Source organism: Antedon mediterranea, chromosome 6 (assembly GCF_964355755.1).
Source record: "Antedon mediterranea chromosome 6, ecAntMedi1.1, whole genome shotgun sequence".
Classification (NCBI taxonomy): Eukaryota; Metazoa; Echinodermata; class Crinoidea; order Comatulida; family Antedonidae; genus Antedon; species Antedon mediterranea.
The window spans coordinates 28,585,820-28,607,002 of record NC_092675.1 but is presented as its reverse complement, the minus strand read 5'-3'; the positions used below and the strand labels follow the sequence as shown (position 1 = coordinate 28,607,002).

At 39.8% G+C, this 21,183-nt stretch overlaps 1 protein-coding gene across 1 annotated transcript in view; it reads right to left on the bottom strand.

Moving 5' to 3' along the window:
• The window catches only part of LOC140052560 (uncharacterized), a 42,285-nt gene that overhangs the window by 17,528 nt on the left and 3,574 nt on the right, over positions 1 to 21,183 (bottom strand). Inside the window, exon 4 of the mRNA XM_072098170.1 lies at positions 20,859 to 20,930. Coding sequence (XP_071954271.1) covers positions 20,859 to 20,930 — 72 coding nt within the window. The remainder of the gene's footprint in view (positions 1 to 20,858; positions 20,931 to 21,183) is intronic.

The window sequence follows — 21,183 nt, the reverse complement described above, 5'->3', positions numbered from 1 at the left end:
TGTGAAAGTGAGGAGGAGCTTTTAACAATGGTATTCCGGGAAATTATAGGGCAAAAATTAGCGATCTGACCGAGCATGAGTTCAAGGATAGTGAGTTTTTGTTGGGCGGTATGACGACGTGCAACAGGTACCTCCTCATTGTCGTCAGTTAAGCCGTGAAGAGGGGATGCCCTGGTTTTGGGACGCCAAACAGAACCATGTAGGAGAAATGGGGCAAAATTTTCATCAAGTGAGAGTGTGTAGATAAGGTTTTGCTTCCAGTTTTCGAATGTATTTATAGTTTCATTCTTGGTTAAGCACCATTGCTTGGGTGCTCTAGTACCGGCCATGGTAGGAAATATATACAGAAGTCTAGGTGTTGTCAGTTGCACGTGTGAAGCAACAGCCGATCGGCGCCTGTGAAAGCGTAGAGTATGTGATGATATGCTAGCTCGATTTGTTGGGCTAGGCCTACTAGATTGGGTAGGCTACTCACCAGTACTAGTCGAATAATGGTGGGTGGGCTCGTAATCGTATAGCTGCCACCACGCCAGTATGGCAAAAGGCACACCACAATAAAGACGACCGGACACGTAAGACTCAAGTAGAATAAGATCTTTATTCGTCAAAACCAAATATCACAACAATAACATAACAACCAGCGGCCATGATATATAAGTCAACCCAGATAGGGGGCGCTAGACTGGCGTATAAGCTTTCTGGAAAATGTGTTATTATTAAATGTATTTGTACTATTGCAGTCGTGTCAGTACCGTAATTGAATGTTTTTTACTTTGCATGTATTTTTTATAATTTTCCAAATTACATATACACATAATAAACAATAATATTAGTTGTAGGTCTATAACTAGTCTTAATTAAAACTCCAAAATTGCCTATTATTAAAAGTCTGAAATCTTTGTTTCAAGATTGGAGATAATTAATACGTACACCTTTAAGGTAATAATATTATTTTAAAAGGTATAAAAAACATACACTGTGCATAGGAATTCCTACTGTACATAATCATTCTAAATTCAAAAGTAATACCTTGCATAGGCTTACACAAGCTTGGCTAGGCTAGCCATGGGCTAGCTACAGGCTAGCTACAATACCATAAACGATAAAAGAGCCTCTCTACTCGTTCGTGACAAAAGGTCGTTCAACTTCAAAAAATAATATCTGATACGACCTACTATTGGGTCGTAGACCTAAATATCTCCAATATGCTATTGGGTTCTTAATGTAATTACTAAGTAGGCCTAGTATTTATTAATTAATGTCATCAAAACACGTATTAGTGTAGATTCATTTTACTATTGTGAGAGCCTGTGTGAAAGTAACGGGGAAAGTAAGCTCGCGGTTTGTAAATGTAAATTGTATTATGTTGTCACGCATCAGTGAGCTGACTTTACCGAATACCGAAGAGAGTCGATTGAGTCCGAAACGAACCGATGGAGGGAGGAACTCTCGTACGGAAAAAAAAATCGCGTCCAGCTAGCAATAGAATATGCTATCGTTGTTCAAGAGTAGGACATTACGCAACACAGTGTTATTCAAAGAGTACACACAAGGGAAATTCTTCACGTGGTAGAAACAACCAGCGACATAACAACCAAAGTTCACGCGGTGGTAATAGAAGACGCGGTAATCAAACAGGAAGTGCACGAGGGCGAGCTAGACGTGTCAATGATAGCGACAGTGATCATTCAATATTTGTATTAAGTAATAATAAGATAGATAGAAGTCATTTCAAAACCATTTTAAACGTAAATGATGTTAATCTTGAAATGCTAATTGATACTCAAGCTGACGATACTATAATGTCTATTGATACCTACAACAAATATTTTAGTCATATTAAAATTGACCCAGATGTTATTCCTCTTAAAACATACAGTGGTGAGAAACTTAAGTTAATTGGAAAAATTAAGTGTAAAGTTGTTGACAAACAAAATGTCATACACTATCTGAGTGCTAACGTAGCTGACTATAAAGCTAAACCGACTTTACTTGGTGTAGATTGGCTTAATGTGGTTAAACTAGACTGGTCAAAAATAACCCAAAACTTAAATTCCAGAAATGTAAATAGTCTGCAAAAAGAATTGGGTGTAAATTGGAGAGATAATTCTCAGTTACAGGCATTGTTAAAAGAACATGCACAATTGTTTGAGTCTGATAAGAAAGGTATTACAGGAGAAAAAGTTCATATTAACATGAAACAAAATGTTCAACCCATATATTGTAAAGCTAGATTTGTACCATATGCAATGAAATCTAAAGTAGAAAGAGAGTTGGTTAGATTAGAAAATGAACATGTACTAACGAAAGTAGAAACATCAAATTGGGCATCACCTATAGTAGTAGTTCCTAAATCCGACGGTACTGTTAGAATTTGTGGGGACTATAGTGTTACCATAAACCAACATGTAACAGATGAAGAATACAGCTTACCCAGTGCTGATGATTTGTACTCTGAACTTTCAGGAAAACGTGTATTTACAAAGCTTGACTTATCACATGCGCACACACAGTTGAATATTGACGAAGAGAGTAAAGAGTTTGTAACTATAAACACACACAAAGGTCTATATACGTTTAACAAACTGCCGTATGGAATTAAACCTGCATATCGCATCAAAGCTGTTCCAAAAACAAATGGATAAGATGTTAACAGGGATTGAATTTTGCTTATGCAATCAAGATGATGTTTTGATCCATACGAAAACCGAAGCCGAGAACTTAAGAGTATTAGAGACTGTATTTAAACGTTTCAAAGACAACAATGTAAAACTAAAAACTTCCAAGTGCAAATTTTTGGAAAGCGAAGTAGTGTATTTGGGATTGCGAGTCGACAAACATGGTATATCTCCGGTTGATAGCAAAATCAAACCGATTAAAGAGGCTCCGCAGCCACAAAACACCAAACAACTAAGATCCTTCCTAGGGATGGTGCAGTTCTATTCGAAATTCTTACAGAACTTATCTACAGTATTGAAACCATTAAATACACTGTTGAAAGATGACGTAGAATGGAAATGGACAGCGGATTACCAAAACGCATTTGACTGGTGTAAGAAACAACTAACTTCAGATTTGTGTTTAACACATTATTATGTAAAGCGACCATTAATTTTGTGTACTGATGCTAGTCCTTATGGCATAGGTGCTGTTATTTCGCACATAATGGATGATAATACAGAGAGACCCATTCATTACGCATCGCGAACGCTAACAAAGAGTGAACAAGGTTATGCATAGCTCGAGAAGGAAGCGTTATCAATTATTTGTGGAATCAAGCGCTTTAACAAGTATCTCATAGGTCGAAAATTTACGATTCGTACGGACCACAAACCATTAACTAAGATACTAGGTCCAACCACCGAGGTGCCGGTAGTGGCCGCTAGTAGAATCCAACGGTGGGCGTTACTACTTAACGAATACAACTACGAAATAGAATACATACGTTCAGAGGATAACGCAGTGGCAGACGCTTTATCGCGCTTACCACATAAAGAAGAAACCCAACAACTTGAACATGAGATCTACAGTATCAGTATTGATGAAGACTTTCCAATCAAAGCAGATGAAATTGAACGAAAGACTATTAAAGATGAAACTTTAAGTAAGGTACTTAATTATGTAAAGCAAGGATGGCCTAATGAGGCTGCATGTAAACTTCTAAGTGAAAATAATAGTTTGAAACCATTTGTACAGAGAAAGCTTGAGCTAACATGTGTTGGAAATAGCCTATTATGGGGTCCTAGAGTTATTATTCCTACTGAATTACGAGATAAAATGCTAACAGAATTACATTGGGAACACCCTGGAATTTGCCAGATGAAGGCAATTGCCCGATCATACCTGTGGTGGCCTAAGCTAGATCTAGATATTGAGAATAAGGTTAAGAGTTGTAATCCATGCCCAAGTGTTAGGAGTTGTTTACCTACGTACCACACCACTTATTCCTTGGAAATGGCCAACTAGACCATTCCAGAGAATTCACATTGATTTTTGTGAGAAGGATAAAGATAATTTCTTAGTGTTAATTGATAGTCACTCAAAGTGGTTAGAGGTAGTTCATATGAAAACAACCACAAGTACTAGAACCATTGAGGAACTAAAACTAATATTTGCACGTTTCGGTTTACCCGTGGAAATTGTTTGTGATAACAGTCCTCAGTTTGCAAGTACAGACTTTAAAATATTTTGCCAAAATAATGGTATTGCATTAACGTTTTCACCTGTATATCATGCACCCACAAATGGGGCTGCCGAAAGATCGGTTAGTGCAGGGGTGGCGCCAGGATCTTCCCGACGCGGGGGCTACATTCCCCGACGAGGGGGCTATGCGAGCGAAGCAAGCATCACTAGGCTGAGGGACAGGGGGCCGCCAAGGGCCCCCGGTGGGGGTCCAGGGGGCGAAGCCCCCGGAAGCAACGCGTTCTAGCGTCATTTGAGGTCATTTTAATCAGATTTAGGGTAGCCATTTTTTCCATTTTTTATAATGCATAAATAAAATACTGCGTGCAAAAAAAACGATGCGCGATGACTGTTTCAATCCATATTTTTCAATTTAAAAAATAAAAGTTCAAAAAAAATTTAGAAAAATAGAGTTGGAGGTCCCGGAAATTGGACTTAATATACTTCAAAACATGAAACAAAATATATAAGTCCCTATCATGATTGTGACTGATCTAAGAAATGTTTGAAAAATAGAGATGTTAGGTCCCGGAAAATGCACTTCTTGTACTTCGAAATATGACCAGCTTTATTGTTGGGGCTGAGCTAAGAAACTGTTTAAAACTAGAGCTGCGGGTCTTAAAAAAATTGCATTTCATACTTTGGAAACATCAGGCCTAGAGGCTTAAAAAACGCAAGCGTAGAACTTTTTCAGTCGGGGAAATAAGTTTATTCCTCCCAAGTGTATGCGTGCGTACTATCTGAACTTCCGATTGGTGAGAAATTCATGACATACAGGACATTGAAAATGTAATAACTTAGCTATAATAAGATGTTGGCTAAGCGAAAATGGCATGTTTTTTTGTTTAGTAATGGATGAAAAATTTATTTTAGGTGCCCCACCACGGTACAGAAGGTTACTTGTAAATTAAAAAATTGGTGAACATAGTGTAATGAATTAGGTGTGGTGCCACCCCATTTTGATAATCGACCGGGCCTACTTCTGTATGGAAGCCGATTGGCTGGTGGAAATAGATGGGGAACGGCCATGTGATGGCCATGATTCGCCCAATGTAGTTAGTCTTAGCTCGGGTTTCAAGTGAGGTAGACGTGTTTTTAAAGTTAGTAGAAGATATTTGGGAGATCGGTACGGTGGAAGGTAGGACCTGTAGTAATTCTATAATTGTGGATTATAGTGGAGCTCGGCTGTGTTCCGAGACGCCCAGTAGGGGGCAGGCCTAATTAATTACCGATACCCGGTGGGACCGTTTACTCTACTTATTTGTTTCTTGATTTATGGTGGAAGGTTGCCTGACAGGTTTGAAGAAATAAATGAAAGACTCCAATTTATGTGGTATGTAGTTTTATTTTCCTCGTTCCGTATAGCGACTCTTACGGCCTGACCGACAGACGAACAACCTACAACAAGTGAAGAATCCGTTACATTGGTGTCAGAAGTGGGATTGCTTTGCTACGGAAGTTGTTACGGGAGGCCTACGTTTGAAGTGCGAGTATTCTATTCTCGCTAGGAATTATTATCGTTTGAAGTGCGAGTATTCTATTCTCGCTAGGAATTATTATCGTTTGAAGTGCGAGTATTCTATTCTCGCTAGGAATTATTATCGTTTGAAGTGCGAGTATTCTATTCTCGCCAGGAATTATTATCGTTTGAAGTGCGAGTATTCTATTCTCGCTAGGAATTATTATCGTTTGAAGTGCGAGTATTCTATTCTCGCTAGGAATTATTATCGTTTGAAGTGCGAGTATTCTATTCTCGCTAGGAATTATTATCGTTTGAAGTGCGAGTATTCTATTCTCGCTAGGAACAATTATAGAGATATAAGATGGCAAACTTCCTCGATGTTGAACCACCGTCGGCGGATGCAGATTCGCTGGAATACTGGAGCCAGGAGGTACGCCGACTGGAGGAGGAGATAAAATCTGCCAATGTGAATAAGACTGAAGTGACTGAGCCAGTCCCCAGACCAGTGCCTGACTTTAGCAGCTTTCTGAGGACCCCAGCAGAACCGGAAGGGGCGAGTGGGGCTCCGAGCAGCTTACTTTCTTTCGGGCCACCAAGGGTACACTCTACGGAGAATAAAGGGACTACACAGCCGATGTCAGCTCCATCAACGCCATGGCCCTTAATTAGAGAGCCGAGGATAGTCGGACATGAGGCGTTCGCTAAGAAATTCGGAAGAGACTTCCAAAAACCAATCATAACTCCAGACAGATACGAAGGGAAGACACCCTGGAGGGATTACGCACAACACTTTGAGGCGTGTAAAGCTGCGAATTCCTGGGACGATAAACAGGCTGGAGCATTCTTAAAAGCAAGTCTGAAGGGGCAGGCTCTAAAGGTCCTCGGGGCTAGCCAAGGACGGGAAACAACTTACAAAGAATTGCTGGATGCTCTGGAACAGAGGTTCGGACCGGGACGGAAAGCCGAAAATCACCTGATGTCGTTACGACTGAGAAGGCAAGGACCAAAAGAGAGTCTACAAGAACTGGGGCAGGCTGTTCGAGAACTGGCATACATGGCATATCCTGAATTTGACGAGGCCGGGGTGGAACGCCTAGCTAAAGGACACTACATGGAGGCAGTGGGAAGACCTGAAATAAGGGAAGGAATCTTCCGAGCAACACCTTCCACCCTAGACGAAGCTATACGAGCGGCGTTAGCCACTGAGAGTTTCGTGAAATTGGAAGAGGAACGCCCCCTGAGACAGCCTGCGAAATAAGTTAGGCCAATTATACCCGAGGAAGAATCGAGGCAGGCGGCTTTCGAGAGGAGAATAACCAGCTGGATGGAACGAATGGAGGCGAACCAGCGGTCGAATTGGACGCCGTCGCCGGCAGTGGAAAACCGACCTCGAGAGGATAGAAATATGCGGCAGCGAAGAAAGACGATACAGTGCTACAATTGTCACCAGGAAGGGCACATTGCACGGATGTGTCCTGAGGCTCTCCAGCGCCAATCGGGAAACGACGGACAGCCGACTCCAGGGGTCAAGGGAAGGCTGGGAGAGACCGAGGACCCAACCTCCAAACAGATGCAAAGAAGCGGAGAAACACCGACGGCGAAACCGTAGACGTGCCAGAAAAGAGGACACGTTCGGAGTACACCCCCATGGAAGGACTTTACGCACCAGCCGAGGTCAACGGAATCAAAACTACCCTACTCGTTGATACGGGAGCTTCCGACACTGTCATGTCCTCTAATATATACTACGAAATACCAAGAGAAAGGCGACCAGGACTGGAGAAGGCCAGGAGGAACCTCCAACAAGCAGATGGAACTTCACTGGAGACCATCGGATGTGCGTACGTCGGACTAAAAGTCGGCCCAACATTTCAATCCGTCAGGGTGACGTTTGCGAACCTGAAGGTTAACGGATTACTCGGGATGGACGTACTCACATCAACGGGATCATTATTGGATCTAGGGAAATTACAAATAAAAATTGGCGGCGACGTAATTAACTTGACTGGGCCAGGAGGTAACAAATTCAATTCTAGCATAACGATCGAAGACACAACCGTGATCCTACCAGGCCACGAACACCTAGTAACCGGCTTCGCCAGGTTGCTGACGAGCCACCCGGTGGTAGGAATGGTGGAGCCTAACCAAGAGGAGGAGATGGCGAAAAATGGCTTGATTCTAGCACGAACACTGGTGAGGGTGGAGGACGGGAAACTACCGTTACGTGTCTTTAACCCGGGGAAAGAACGGCGAGTCCTTCGAGGCGGAACAACGGTTGGGAAATTAACGCCTATATCAGAAGAACAAATCAAAACAAAACATAACCCGACGACGCCAGTTTCTGGCAGAAGAGTACCTGAGCACTTGGAGGATTTATTGAAACGAAGTGTGACGGCCATCGACGGGCAATACCACGGACCGGTTGCGTCACTGTTGACAGAATTCCAAGATGTGTTCTCGAAGGGAGACTTTGACTTGGGAAGGACAGGCGAGGTAAAACACCACATAAATGTTGGAGGTGCACGGCCAGTGAAGGAACCGCCCCGGCGCCAATCGATGAGAGCCAGTGACGAGATAAATCGCCAGGTACAGGGCCTATTGGACAAGGGTTTAATAGAACCTTCGGAGAGTCCGTGGGCCTCGAATGTTGTTTTGGTCACGAAGAAAGACGGTACACAACGCTTCTGCGTGGATTACAGACGCCTAAATTCAGTTACCATAAAGGATGCCTATCCCATACCTAGGATAAACGACTCACTTGATGCACTGTCTGGATCCCGGTGGTTCTCCACTTTAGACCTCGCTTCAGGGTATTGGCAGGTGGAATTGGATGAGGACGCTAAGGCTAAATCTGCGTTTGTGGTGCGAGGAGGACTGTATTCCTGGAAGGTGATGCCGTTCGGACTGTGCAACGCCCCTTCGACTTTCGAAAGGCTAATGGAACGCGTGTTGTCCGGGTTGCAATGGGACATACTACTGGTGTACCTAGACGACGTAATTGTATACGGGAGGACTGTGGAGGAAGCGATCAATCGCCTCAGGGAAGTCTTTAACCGATTGCGAGGAGCGGGTCTGAAATTAAAACCGAAGAAATGTACCCTGTTCAAACAGGAGGTGTCGTATCTGGGGCATCGAGTCTCTCATGCAGGCGTGAAGACTGACCCGGCCAAGATCGAAGCCGTGAAGGAATGGCCGACACCAACCACCGTCAGAGACGTCCGCAGTTTCTTGGGACTAGCCTCCTACTATAGGCGTTTTATCAACGGATTTGCTTCAATAGCTGTACCGTTGTATAGACTGACGGAGAAGGCCAGACGTTTCTCATGGGATGTAGATTGTGAGGGAGCTTTTGTGGAATTGAAAGAACGATTGATGCGATCACCCGTGTTAGCTTACCCGTTAGGCCGAGGGACAGTTCATATTGGACACTGATGCGAGTGATGTTGGAATTGGTGGGGTGCTATCGCAAATCCAGGGACAGGAAGAAAGGGTCATCAGTTATGCAAGCCGTACGCTAAGTAAATCTGAACGAAATTACTGTGCTACTAGACGAGAGCTGCTGGCCGTGGTAGTGTACTTAAAGCATCATCGTCAGTATCTCTATGGACGTCACATTCTAATTCGGACGGACCACGCGTCATTGCGCTGGCTAACAAATTTCAAGGAGCCGGAAGGACAACTTGCCAGATGGCTACAAGCGATAGGGGAATATGATTTTGAAGTGATCCACCGACCCGGACTAAAACATGGAAACGCCGACGGGCTATCTAGGAAACCGTGTGGTCAATGTGGCAAAGCGGCGGACAGACTACAGAAGAAGATGGATGCATGGACACCCATAGAAACCGAGACGGATCTGACGATGTGTACCTTAAAACCGAATGCCTCTGTGCGACTAGTACAGTTACAACCAAGAGCCAATCTCGAAGACGTTCGTAGAGCGCAGTTGGAGGACACACACATGCAATGGGTCATGGAAACCAAGGAACAAGGTAGACCCCGGCCAACGTGGGAAGAGATGGCGGGATTGAGCCGGACTGACAAAACATACTGGCAGTTATGGGACTTACTGGAGTTGCGGGACAGAGTTCTGTACCGGAGATGGGAGTCCGATGACGGGAGTGCTATAAACTGGAAGTTGGTTCTTCCAGTCGAAATGAGAGAGGCAGCACTAGCGGAACTGCATGGGGGCCAAACTAGCGGGCACCTGGGGGTTGCGAAAACTACTGCGAAAGTGATGAGACGATATTTCTGGCCGGAAATGCGCAGCTGGATCAGAACCTGGATTCGACAGTGCGACGCGTGTGCCCGTAGAAAATCACCGCCAAAGAAGAAACGAGCACCCCTCCAACAACAGGCTGTTGGTAGCCCGATGGAAAGGATTGCGATGGACATCACCGGACCTTTCCCCGAGACCGATCGAGGCAATAAGTACATACTCGTCGTTGGTGATTATTTTTCCAAATGGATGGAAGCGTACCCTATACCAAATGAAAGGGCAGAGACCATTGCTCGCTGTCTTGTAGAGAACTTTGTTCTGAGGTACGGGGTCCCACGGCAAGTGCATACCGATCAAGGAAGAAATTTCGAATCTGATTTAATCGCCGAGATGTGCGAACTTCTGGGAATTGACAAGACTCGAACCACACCGTACAACCCGAAGTCCGATGGGATGGTTGAACGGTTCAACCGGACTCTTGTCCACATGTTGGCAATTATGCTGGATCCGCATCGAAATCAGAGAGACTGGGATGAGCATGTACCATTTGCAACGTTTGCATACAGATGCACTCCACAGGAATCTACTGGGGAAACACCGAACATGATGGTGTTAGGACGAGAAGTGACGATTCCTCTGGACCTGATGCTACCCACTGATGGAGCGACGGATATTGACCTAAAGACTGACTACGTCGAGAAACTGCGCACAAAACTTCGTGCAGCCCACGAACGGGCGCGAGTTGGACTTGGGCAGAGTGCTAGGAGACAGAAGAGAACTTATGACCAAAAGGCGAGCAAGCAGAACCTTTCCGAAGGGCAATTTGTATGGCTATACAACTCTGCTAAAACCGTGGGCAAATCGCCAAAACTACAGTGCCGGTGGCAAGGACCCTATATGGTGCTGAAGAAATTGTCGGAGGTAACATTTCGGATACAGGAGGGACCCCGAAAGAAGTGTAAAGTGGTCCACGTGGACCGACTGAAGGTTTACGAAGGGAGACCCATGGAGGGCTGGACGCAACCACCTGTGAGGACCGAGGAACCACAGATGGACGACGTGGGGCCAACGGAGGAGGCTGAAGCTCCAAGCACTCTGCAGGTTATGGAGCCACTGGAGGAGACAGAAGACCAAATTACATTATCTGTGATGGAACCACCAGTCGTCGTGGAACCATCACCCGAAGCACAACGAACCGGGAGATTTCCCAGGGCCCGGAGGCGACCGGCCCGGTATGACGTATAGAGAAGTTATGCCTTATGTTCAGTTAGTTTATATATATTTTTCTCTTTTTGTTTAAATTTTAGATGAAGCATGTCCAGAAATTTAGTTGTGAGCGTTGCTCAGCTCGTTTTATTGATGGCCGGACCTTGAGACGACATAAGGAAAATGAACACCGAGACGAGTTTCGATGCCGACATTGCACTGCAAAGTTTTCTTCCACCGACGCACGTCGCCGACACTTCGATAGGTTCCACCGCCAGAGGAGGACGCCGGAGCGAGTTTTCCGAAAGGGCGACGTGGCCAGTGAACCGATGAAGGAACCGGAGGTGCCTGGAGATGCCCTCATCACAACACCCGGATCTGATTCTCTCTTTAGACCCGAGGCGAAAGCAGAGGAGGCGCCGATTCCGGTCCCGTCCGGGAAGCCCCGAAATCTGTTGAGGTTGTTGGGGGCGGATGATGCGGTGTGTTGTCGTGAGGAGGGTAGTGGAAGTGAGGCCGAGGCAGTGGAGGAGCCTATGGGGACCGCCCGCACACTCGTTAATTTAACTAAGCTTTTGAAAGAAGGGAAGGTGCAGAGTGTCCGAGAGACTGTTCAAGAGATCCAGTATAGGAAGGGAGAGAAGTGGAGAGAAGTAATCACGACCCGAGTATACACCCTTGAAGAATGATGATTATTTAAGTTATGAGGCAGTAATTTAACTCTGATTATTTATGAGATTGATGCGTATGATGTTTGTTGATTGAACTCTCGGAATTGTACAATGAATAACTTTTACTGATTGAACTATATGATAATAATGACTCTAAAATTGATAAGATGTATGAATGATTTGATTTTAGTTTGTTAACTTTTATACCACTTATGTTGTATTTTTGTAAAGTTGTTGTTAAAAATAGATATTTATATGGAGTTGTCTTATGGAATTGGAGTATCGAGGGACCGATACGTCTGAGAGGGGGGCAGTGTAATGAATTAGGTGTGGTGCCACCCCATTTTGATAATCGACCGGGCCTACTTCTGTATGGAAGCCGATTGGCTGGTGGAAATAGATGGGGAACGGCCATGTGATGGCCATGATTCGCCCAATGTAGTTAGTCTTAGCTCGGGTTTCAAGTGAGGTAGACGTGTTTTTAAAGTTAATAGAAGATATTTGGGAGATCGGTACGGTGGAAGGTAGGACCTGTAGTAATTCTATAATTGTGGATTATAGTGGAGCTCGGCTGTGTTCCGAGACGCCCAGTAGGGGGCAGGCCTAATTAATTACCGATACCCGGTGGGACCGTTTACTCTACTTATTTGTTTCTTGATTTATGGTGGAAGGTTGCCTGACAGGTTTGAAGAAATAAATGAAAGACTCCAATTTATGTGTGTATGTAGTTTTATTTTCCTCGTTCCGTATAGCGACTCTGACGGCCTGACCGACAGACGAACAACCTACAACAAGTGAAGAATCCGTTACAATACGAACAATTAACATAATTCGTTTTTGCTGTAGTGTAGCGTACGTCGACGCAGTACACGACGTAACCGTCAGTAAACTTCGCCTGGAAAATAACTACAGTACACATTTTGGTCCCTGGATGGAACATGATATCACGCGTCTCGACCCAACGTTGAACGATTCGTACAAAGGGATACCGCCAGACAAGTGCGAACCTAGCTATTGTTTAGTAGTAAGTTAGGTCGCTGGCAATAATGAATGCATATAAAGTGCATAATATCACTCTGACGTACTCTCACGGTCAATGAAACGTCGCGGTTTTCTAGGCGCTGAAGCTAGCTACGAAGTGAACGCGAACGCTTTTTACTGTATATTATATTCCCCGACAAAAAGTACCCGTGTTCCCTTCGGTAACCGTCGGTAAACTTCGCCTGGAAAATAACTACATTACACATTTTGGTCCCTGTATGGAACTTGATATCACGCGTCTCGACCCAACGTTGAACGATTCGTACAAAGGGATACCGCCAGACAAGTGCGTACCTAGCTAATGGGGTGTCACGAAACCTAAGACCACGAAAGCTAGGACCCCCTAAGACCTAAGATCACGAAAGCTAAGACCCAAGACCTGAGATTACAAATATTCATCTTTCGCACCTGCCTTGTATTTTAACTCCCAACATTTATTCTGAATACCACACCTTAGAATTGGCACTTTCATGAAAAGGAATCACATAAAAAGTAACACATACATTTTTAAATTGATGATTCTCGCACACAAAATGACTAGCCTACAGTACACTATTAGCAGTATACTGTAATGTAACTCCTCGAGCTCCCCATGCTCAATGTTTTTGTTTCTATGGAACGTCAAAAGAGCAAAAATTACATAGAGGGCTGAAAACTCTGTTGGAGTCCATCTACAGTGTGGATGGAACAATGTAAAATTAAAATTGTAATGATAATAGTATAATCATGCAAGTACGAAGAAATAAATACTGGCAAATAAATTTTAACTTAAAAATCATGATAAGTTTTTTTGTTTCGTTTTCTTTCTGTTTTTATACTTGTACTATTATTGTTGCTCTTTTGGCGCTCCATAGAAACAAAAACATTGAGCATGGGGAGCTCGAGGAGTTACATTACAGTATACAAAGAAACGTCTGTAAAATCATAAATTTAAAGGATTTATTTATTTGTTATTATGTGGTTCTCCTTCTGAAAGTACTTATAAGTCCTAATTTTAAAGTTTGGTATTTAGGATAAAGTTAGTCAACAAATTTGGAGTCAAAATACAAGAAAGGCAGGTGCGTAAGCCACCGCCCCCCCCCCCCCCCTTGGCGCGACCACTGGGTTAGTGTCATTAAAGAGGCGTTAACAAAACAAGTGATTGAAGGCAAAAAGGATAATATCAAAGTTAGACTAGCTAACTTTTTATTCAGATACAGAATGACACCTCATACAACTACTAAGTGTACACCATCTGAATTATTTCTGAAAAGAAATTTAAGAACAAGACTGTCATTAGTAAATCCTAGTTTAGCAGAACGAATAGAATGTAAACAATATAGCCAAAAACTACATAAAGATCCTAAAACACAATCAGAAAGAATCTTTTCAGTGTCAGACAAAGTAAAAGTGAAAAACATGAGAACATAAGGTAAAGGACAAGACAAATGGCTAAATGGCATAGTAATAAAGGTATTAGGTCCAAGAAAGTATGAAGTTAAAATAGGACGATTAGTTAAAATAATACATCCTAATCACATGATGTTGGATACCACATCTGATGTAAAGAGAGAGAAAGGAAAAGGGAAATAAGATGTAATCATTATATAGTTAATTTAAATCTAGAAGATATTGTTTTTGTTATATGCATCAGGGCCTATGTTTATTGTTACTTAGTTTTAGAATGTTATGTTAGATAGCCATACTATAATTAATACTGTATTTTACAAAACCAATACCTGTATCACTTGACTCAATTTTAAAAGAAGGAAGTAATGTAATATATTCATATTAGCAATTTAACGACTGGATTGGAGACTAATAAAGGAGTTCTACAAGATGGCTGAACATTAGCACATGGTCTGATTTCTCAGTGAAATACTTAGTCTAATCATTCATTCCCAGAGCACAATATATAACAATTCTTATATGGCGCATATAAGCAAGCTCTCAATGCGCTGCAGCAGCATTACCCCGGTCATTTTTGGGATCAAACACGTATAGACATACACTTCCATTACTTCCATTTAAGTACTGAGTACCCATTATAAACCTGGGTAGAGAGAGGCATATGCAAGTAAGGTCTTGCTTAGGATAAAAGCAATGCGGAGAAAGTTGGATTAGAATCACGATCTCACGATCAGTAATCAATGTTCAACACACTACGACACACGCCCTCATAATCTATATATAAATCTACGTAAGGGAAAAATTCTAGAATTTTTACTCGATGGTATATAAAGTTGGTTCATACTTTCGGTACTGATTTTAACCACCTTATGTAACTCTGTTTACTAATTAAATTGAGTTAGATAATTAGTTATTGAAGATTAAAACGAATTTAGGTTCAACGATTTGCCCCAAATAGGGGTGTTTTTCGATCGTTGTATACACTGTCTAATGGATATCCATCTTGAACAAGGCCAACAGCCATTAAGTCGCGTGCTACAATGCATAGTGATACCGGACCGACAGACAGACCGACAGACCGACAGACCGACCGACCGACATAGTGAACTATACTGACCGAAATTACTGAACATGTTTAAAAATGTTGAAATGTTTAAAAACATTTATATTTTTTTAATTTACACGTGCGTAGCCTGTCACTTTTGACGTGCTCGTATAACGTAATTTCGAGTTGAAAAGTAACTCAAGAAAACAGAAATCGGGCAAATCGGACAGACCGACCGACCGACATAGTGAACTATACTGACCGAAATTACTGAACATGTTTAAAAATGTTGAAATGTTTAAAAACATTTATATTTTTTTAATTTACACGTGCGTAGCCTGTCACTTTTGACGTGCTCGTATAACGTAATTTCGAGTTGAAAAGTAACTCAAGAAAACAGAAATCGGGCAAAAAGAGTGCGCAAAACATTTAACGCGCAGTGCGCGCGCAAAAATATGCGCACTCATGGCAATTTTGTAAACGCTTAAAATTGCCTGAAACGTACTCTTATTTCATCGAAAATAAATTTTGAAAATTTTAAGCGCGCTTACTCATGCGTTACATGCGCTACGCACGTAATTGTATTGCCATATGATGATTTATGCCCTGAAATTTATGAGTACCAAATTTTATTTAATTGTGATTCATGGTTGTGAAGATATGATTACAAACGTGATTTCGTTAAATCGTGCGTAGACCGCGTAATTTTTTATTGCGCACCGTGAAAACATAACCACATTGATTCCTGGCCATAAGGAACCGACCGACATAGTGAACTATAGAGTCGCTTCCACGCGACTAAAAATATCCGCACACAATAATACGAGGATGCTTCGCATTTTCCAATCTCCTCCTACGATAATTGTTTTTAATAGCTGAAACCCGGTTGAACAGCTCCAGTACAGCCTCATATGTTGAAGACATGCCGATTTTCTTTAAAAAATACTATTTTGATAGATTTGATATACGTTTATTTATAACACATAAAAGTGTTGCGAGAAACATAGGCATTTTTATTTTAAAAAAACATGGTATATTAGTAAAAACATTTTATTTTCTTTGATTATCTGATTTGAAACTCATTGGTCAGAAAAATTCTTAATGTTTTATATAGTTCTAGTTGTGTTGTGAGAAAAAAAACCAATATTTTAAATTATAGATTCTGTAATTCCCAGTTTTAATATCATTTTATAGGTTATATCCTCTGGAAATTTGAATAAATTATCATATCGTTGTGAATTTTAACCTTTGCAACAGATTACGCCTCTCTTATTTTGAAGCTCCTCTTTCATTTTTTTACTTCTTTTATTTGCTAACCTAAACAGATCCCACATGCCCATCCACCACCACTTCCGACTACAACCCCCCCCCCTTACCCCGACAATAACCACAAAGTAGTAATTATTAATTAATAATTATCTGATAATTATTTAATTTCCCTTAGTAATGCATAGCAACAGTTACTATGGTAACTAAAATTGAGATATTCTTTAGATTTTTCATACTTATCTTATACAAATTTAAATTTGTAGATTATTAACAAACATGCCTTATTAGCATTTTCAAATTACCATTTCACAAGGTCATATTCGTAAGGACTTTCTTCTGTGATTATTTTCATTCATGAAAACCCCATATTTTATTTACAGCGGGCACCTCCCGTAATATAAGCGGCCACCTCCCTTAACGAACAAACTTTGAAAAGCCTGTTTGTTCTTCCTATCTAATTAGTGCATTTGGAACCTACCGTAAGCGGCCACCTCCCGTAAGCAGCTGCGGGCACCTTTTTATACTAAAAATGAGATTTTTTGTATGATAAATGACCTCCCGTAAGCGGCCACCCGAAAAATGTGATACTTATTGCATGGACCTATGAATTAGAGGTCCCGTAATACGGAGCGCCGTTTGGGACATTGCTAATTTTGTCGAAATATTACAATTTTGTCTACACATAATTAATTTGTCAATACAAAATTCATTTTGTCAACACAAAATTCATTTTGTATTGACAAAATTCATTTTGTGTTGACAAAATTTATTCTGTGTGGACAAAATTCATTTTCTCTCTACAAAATTAATTCTGTGTAAACAAAATTCATTCTGTGTAGACAAAATTAATTCTGTGTAGACAAAATTAATTCTGTGTTGACAAAATTAATTCTGTGTAGACAAAATTCATTCTGTAACGACAAAATTCATTTTGTGGCGACAAAATTCATTCTGTAACGACAAAATTCATTTTGTGTAGACAAAATTAATTCTGTGTGGACAAAATTCATTCTGTGTAGACAAAATTCATTCTGTAACGACAAAATTCATTTTGTGGCGACAAAATGTATTCTGTGTAGACAACATTTATTCTGTGTAGACAAAATTCATTCCGTGTAGACAAAATGAATTTTGTTGCGACAAAATTAATTTTGTTAGCCTAGCCTACTCAAGCGTGGGACAAAACGTTTTTTAAAACATTTTGTCCCACGCTTGAGTAGGCTCGGTTTTAACATTTAAATTAGAAGGCGGAGTTTGAAAAAGGCAAGACAGGGTGAAGCTGACAGCGCGCGAATCTTTGACATTTGTTATTGGTTCAGTTATTATGGTTGAGCATGCCTCCGTCTCTATTGCTATCATATTAATCTATTTTATAATATCAGGGACCCCTGAAAATATCAGATATGATCAGTATTCATACTTTGACAATTTAATATCTACGTCGTCAGTAATAATTATTATTATAATGTATTCTATATTAAAAAATCGAAAAATGGTTTTCATTAGAGCCCTGCTTATTACTTAAGTAAATTGTAGTAATGGGGCTATTTAATATTTTGTCGTTTAAAATATTATTTATTAATCTTATAAAATGTATATACTTTATTTTAAAATTAAAGATGTATTGTCTCCCAAAATCATGAAAAATAAAGATTTTTAAAATCGGACTTTGAAAAGGCCATTATGCAGTTTTAATGAAGTTGTTCACTTCCATAAGAAAAAAGAACGGGGAAAAAATTATTTCACCTATAAAAAGACAAAATAAACAGTTAAATTACCCAAAAACTCATTGGCTTCCAGACAATTTGACCATTTTTGCTTTAAATTACAGTTTTTTCAGGTAAATCATTTTTTATCAGACCCAATTTTTTGTGAAAGTGAATAACTATTATGTGACATTAAAATAACATATTCAACAAAAAGATTTAAAAAAACATTTTTTTCAGGGGACAATATATCTTTAAGATAATAATAATCATTGCAGAAATAATGATGCTGAAAGCTGTCCGTTATTTGAAAAAAAAAACATTTAAAGAACTGACTACAAAAGATTGCTCACGTTAGTTTTATTATAACAGTCATCCACCCTGCGAAACCTAATAACCTTTAACCTACAGTAGTAAGTAGGCCAGGTAGCCTACGTTGGCTAGGTTCAGGACTGATTGCCCATAAAACATTCGATGTATAAATATCAACACCCCAGACAGTGTAATAATGACCTTTCCAGACCGAAAACCATTCTGCCCGAAATTACGATACTCTCTCAATAAATGCATTTTTATTTAACATCAATCTTATCAAGCCAGCCAAAGACTGAATACGTACATTAAAAGTACAAAGAACAATGTAAACCTATAAACAATTATTTGCACTTAGCAATGTATGATAATTAAAATCAACCATGGAGAAGGTGGAGAAGGTGGAAAGGTTATATACACTGCCATGGGAATGGATACTTGAGAGGCGCCATATGTCAGTTGTGTGAACACCCATATAACTATTTGGTCAAAGTTGAATTATATCTTTCGAGGGTGTAAATATATAATAATATGCAACCGAGAGTAAAATTAATAGTTAAACGTAAATTTGAAATTAAATTTAACTTTTTAACGACAATTTGCAATATCATAATCTATGGCGTACCAAACTGTCATTTATTTAGTTTAGGCAACTAAAATATCTTAGTTTTTAATAGATGTAGTTAGTTTACAATATAGATCTTAGATTCCAATAGATATATCCCTGTTTATAACCAAGATATCTTTTCAATAAAGATATCTCTATTATTCCAATTAGAGACAATTAATATTATATTAATTGTCTCTAATTGTCTTAAGAGATATATCATAGTTTTGTTCCCTTGAGTTAGGCCTATTAGCAATTTAGTATTCCTATCAAATAAACTTGGTAGGCCTATATAGACGACGCAATTCCCATAAGAATAAATAGGCCTATACTAACTATTATATTAAAATAAATGTATTAACTAAAATCATTTCATTACTACTCAACTTATCAGATGTTATCGTAAATAGTGTTGTCATTTTGTTAATCAATATTATCGGTATCGATATAAGTCTTCAACCATCTTTAATATTTATTACCAAAATTGGTAGGCATATAGGGCCGTTTTTCTGAATCGGAATTAATTTTAAGTATACAATAATATTGTTATACGTCAGTATAAACTGTACTTATACTCGACGCAAAGTATTCAAGTCCAATATTAGACTGTTGCTTAATTAGTTTGCTTTTACTCACGGTAGATAAATTAATTTAAATTCCTTTACCTATTAACCATTTTTTTGGCACCGGTGTAGAGGAGGTCGTAAAATGATATTCGCCCGCTGTTTGATCGTAGGCCTATAACTGTCAATCTTCGAGTTTCCAATAACAACCCCGCCTTCTAATTTAAATGTTAAAACGTTTTGTCCATCCCACGCTTGAGTAGGCTCGGCTAACAAAATTCATTTTGTCGCGACAAAATGAATTTTGTTGCAAAAAATGAATTTTGTCTACACAGAATGAATTTTGTCTACACAGAATGAATTTTGTCTACACAGAATAAATTTTGTCTACACAGAATACATTTTGTCGCCACAAAATGAATTTTGTCGTTACAGAATGAATTTTGTCGCCACAAAATGAATTTTGTTGTTACAGAATGAATTTTGTCTACACAGAATTAATTTTGTCAACACAGAATTAATTTTGTCTACACAGAATGAATTTTGTTTACACAGAATTAATTTTGTCGAGACAAAATTAATTTTGTCAAGACAAAATTAATTTTGTCAAGACAAAATTAATTTTGTCAAGACAAAATTAATTTTGTCAAGACAAAATTAATTTTGTCCACACAGAATAAATTTGTCAACACAAAATGAATTTTGTCAATACAAAATGAATTTTGTGTTGACAAAATGAATTTTGTATTGACAAAATGTATTTTGTGTAGACAAAATTGTAATATTTCGACAAAATTAGCAATGTCCCATACGGCGCCCCGTATTCTTCCCACTGTCTATCAGCTTGTTTCGGATTGGAATGAGCCTTTTCCGTTCCTGTTGCATGGCTGTAGGCAGATGTGGAAGTAATTCCAATGGTGCTAATTTTAGTTGAGTACATAAATCACCGTGTTTAGTTATTCGTTATTGTAAATTACATGTATAATTGTCCTGCGGTACGTTGAAATGGCCATTTTTTTAACGCTGAAATATATGTATTCGAGAAGCATCTGTGGACGACCCTATGGTACGCGAGCGAAGCTAGTAATAATAATTTGAAGAAAAAACAACACATATTTCTCCACTTGTAAATTTCAACAAGTGGAGGAAATAAAAACCGTGCACTATAGGTAAATTGTGAACTTACAATGCTTGAAGACTTGATGAATTATTAGCCTTAAAAATGCTTAAAACCCTCTCATCATAGCCTCCCAGTACCCTATGAGTAATAAAATAGCTATATTAAATCATAAACAATTTACAATTGCAATTCAGTTTTGTTACTGTCATTTGTGATTTTGAATAATATGAAAAAGTGATATGAATGAATTTACCTTCTTAAATGATCATTAAAACAAAATAAACAACATAACTTATTAAACTATAAATATATTCTTTATCTTCATAGTTAATGGGAACTCCTGTGATAAAAGAATGCTCTACATCCGGCCACTTTCTAAATGATTTCGAAA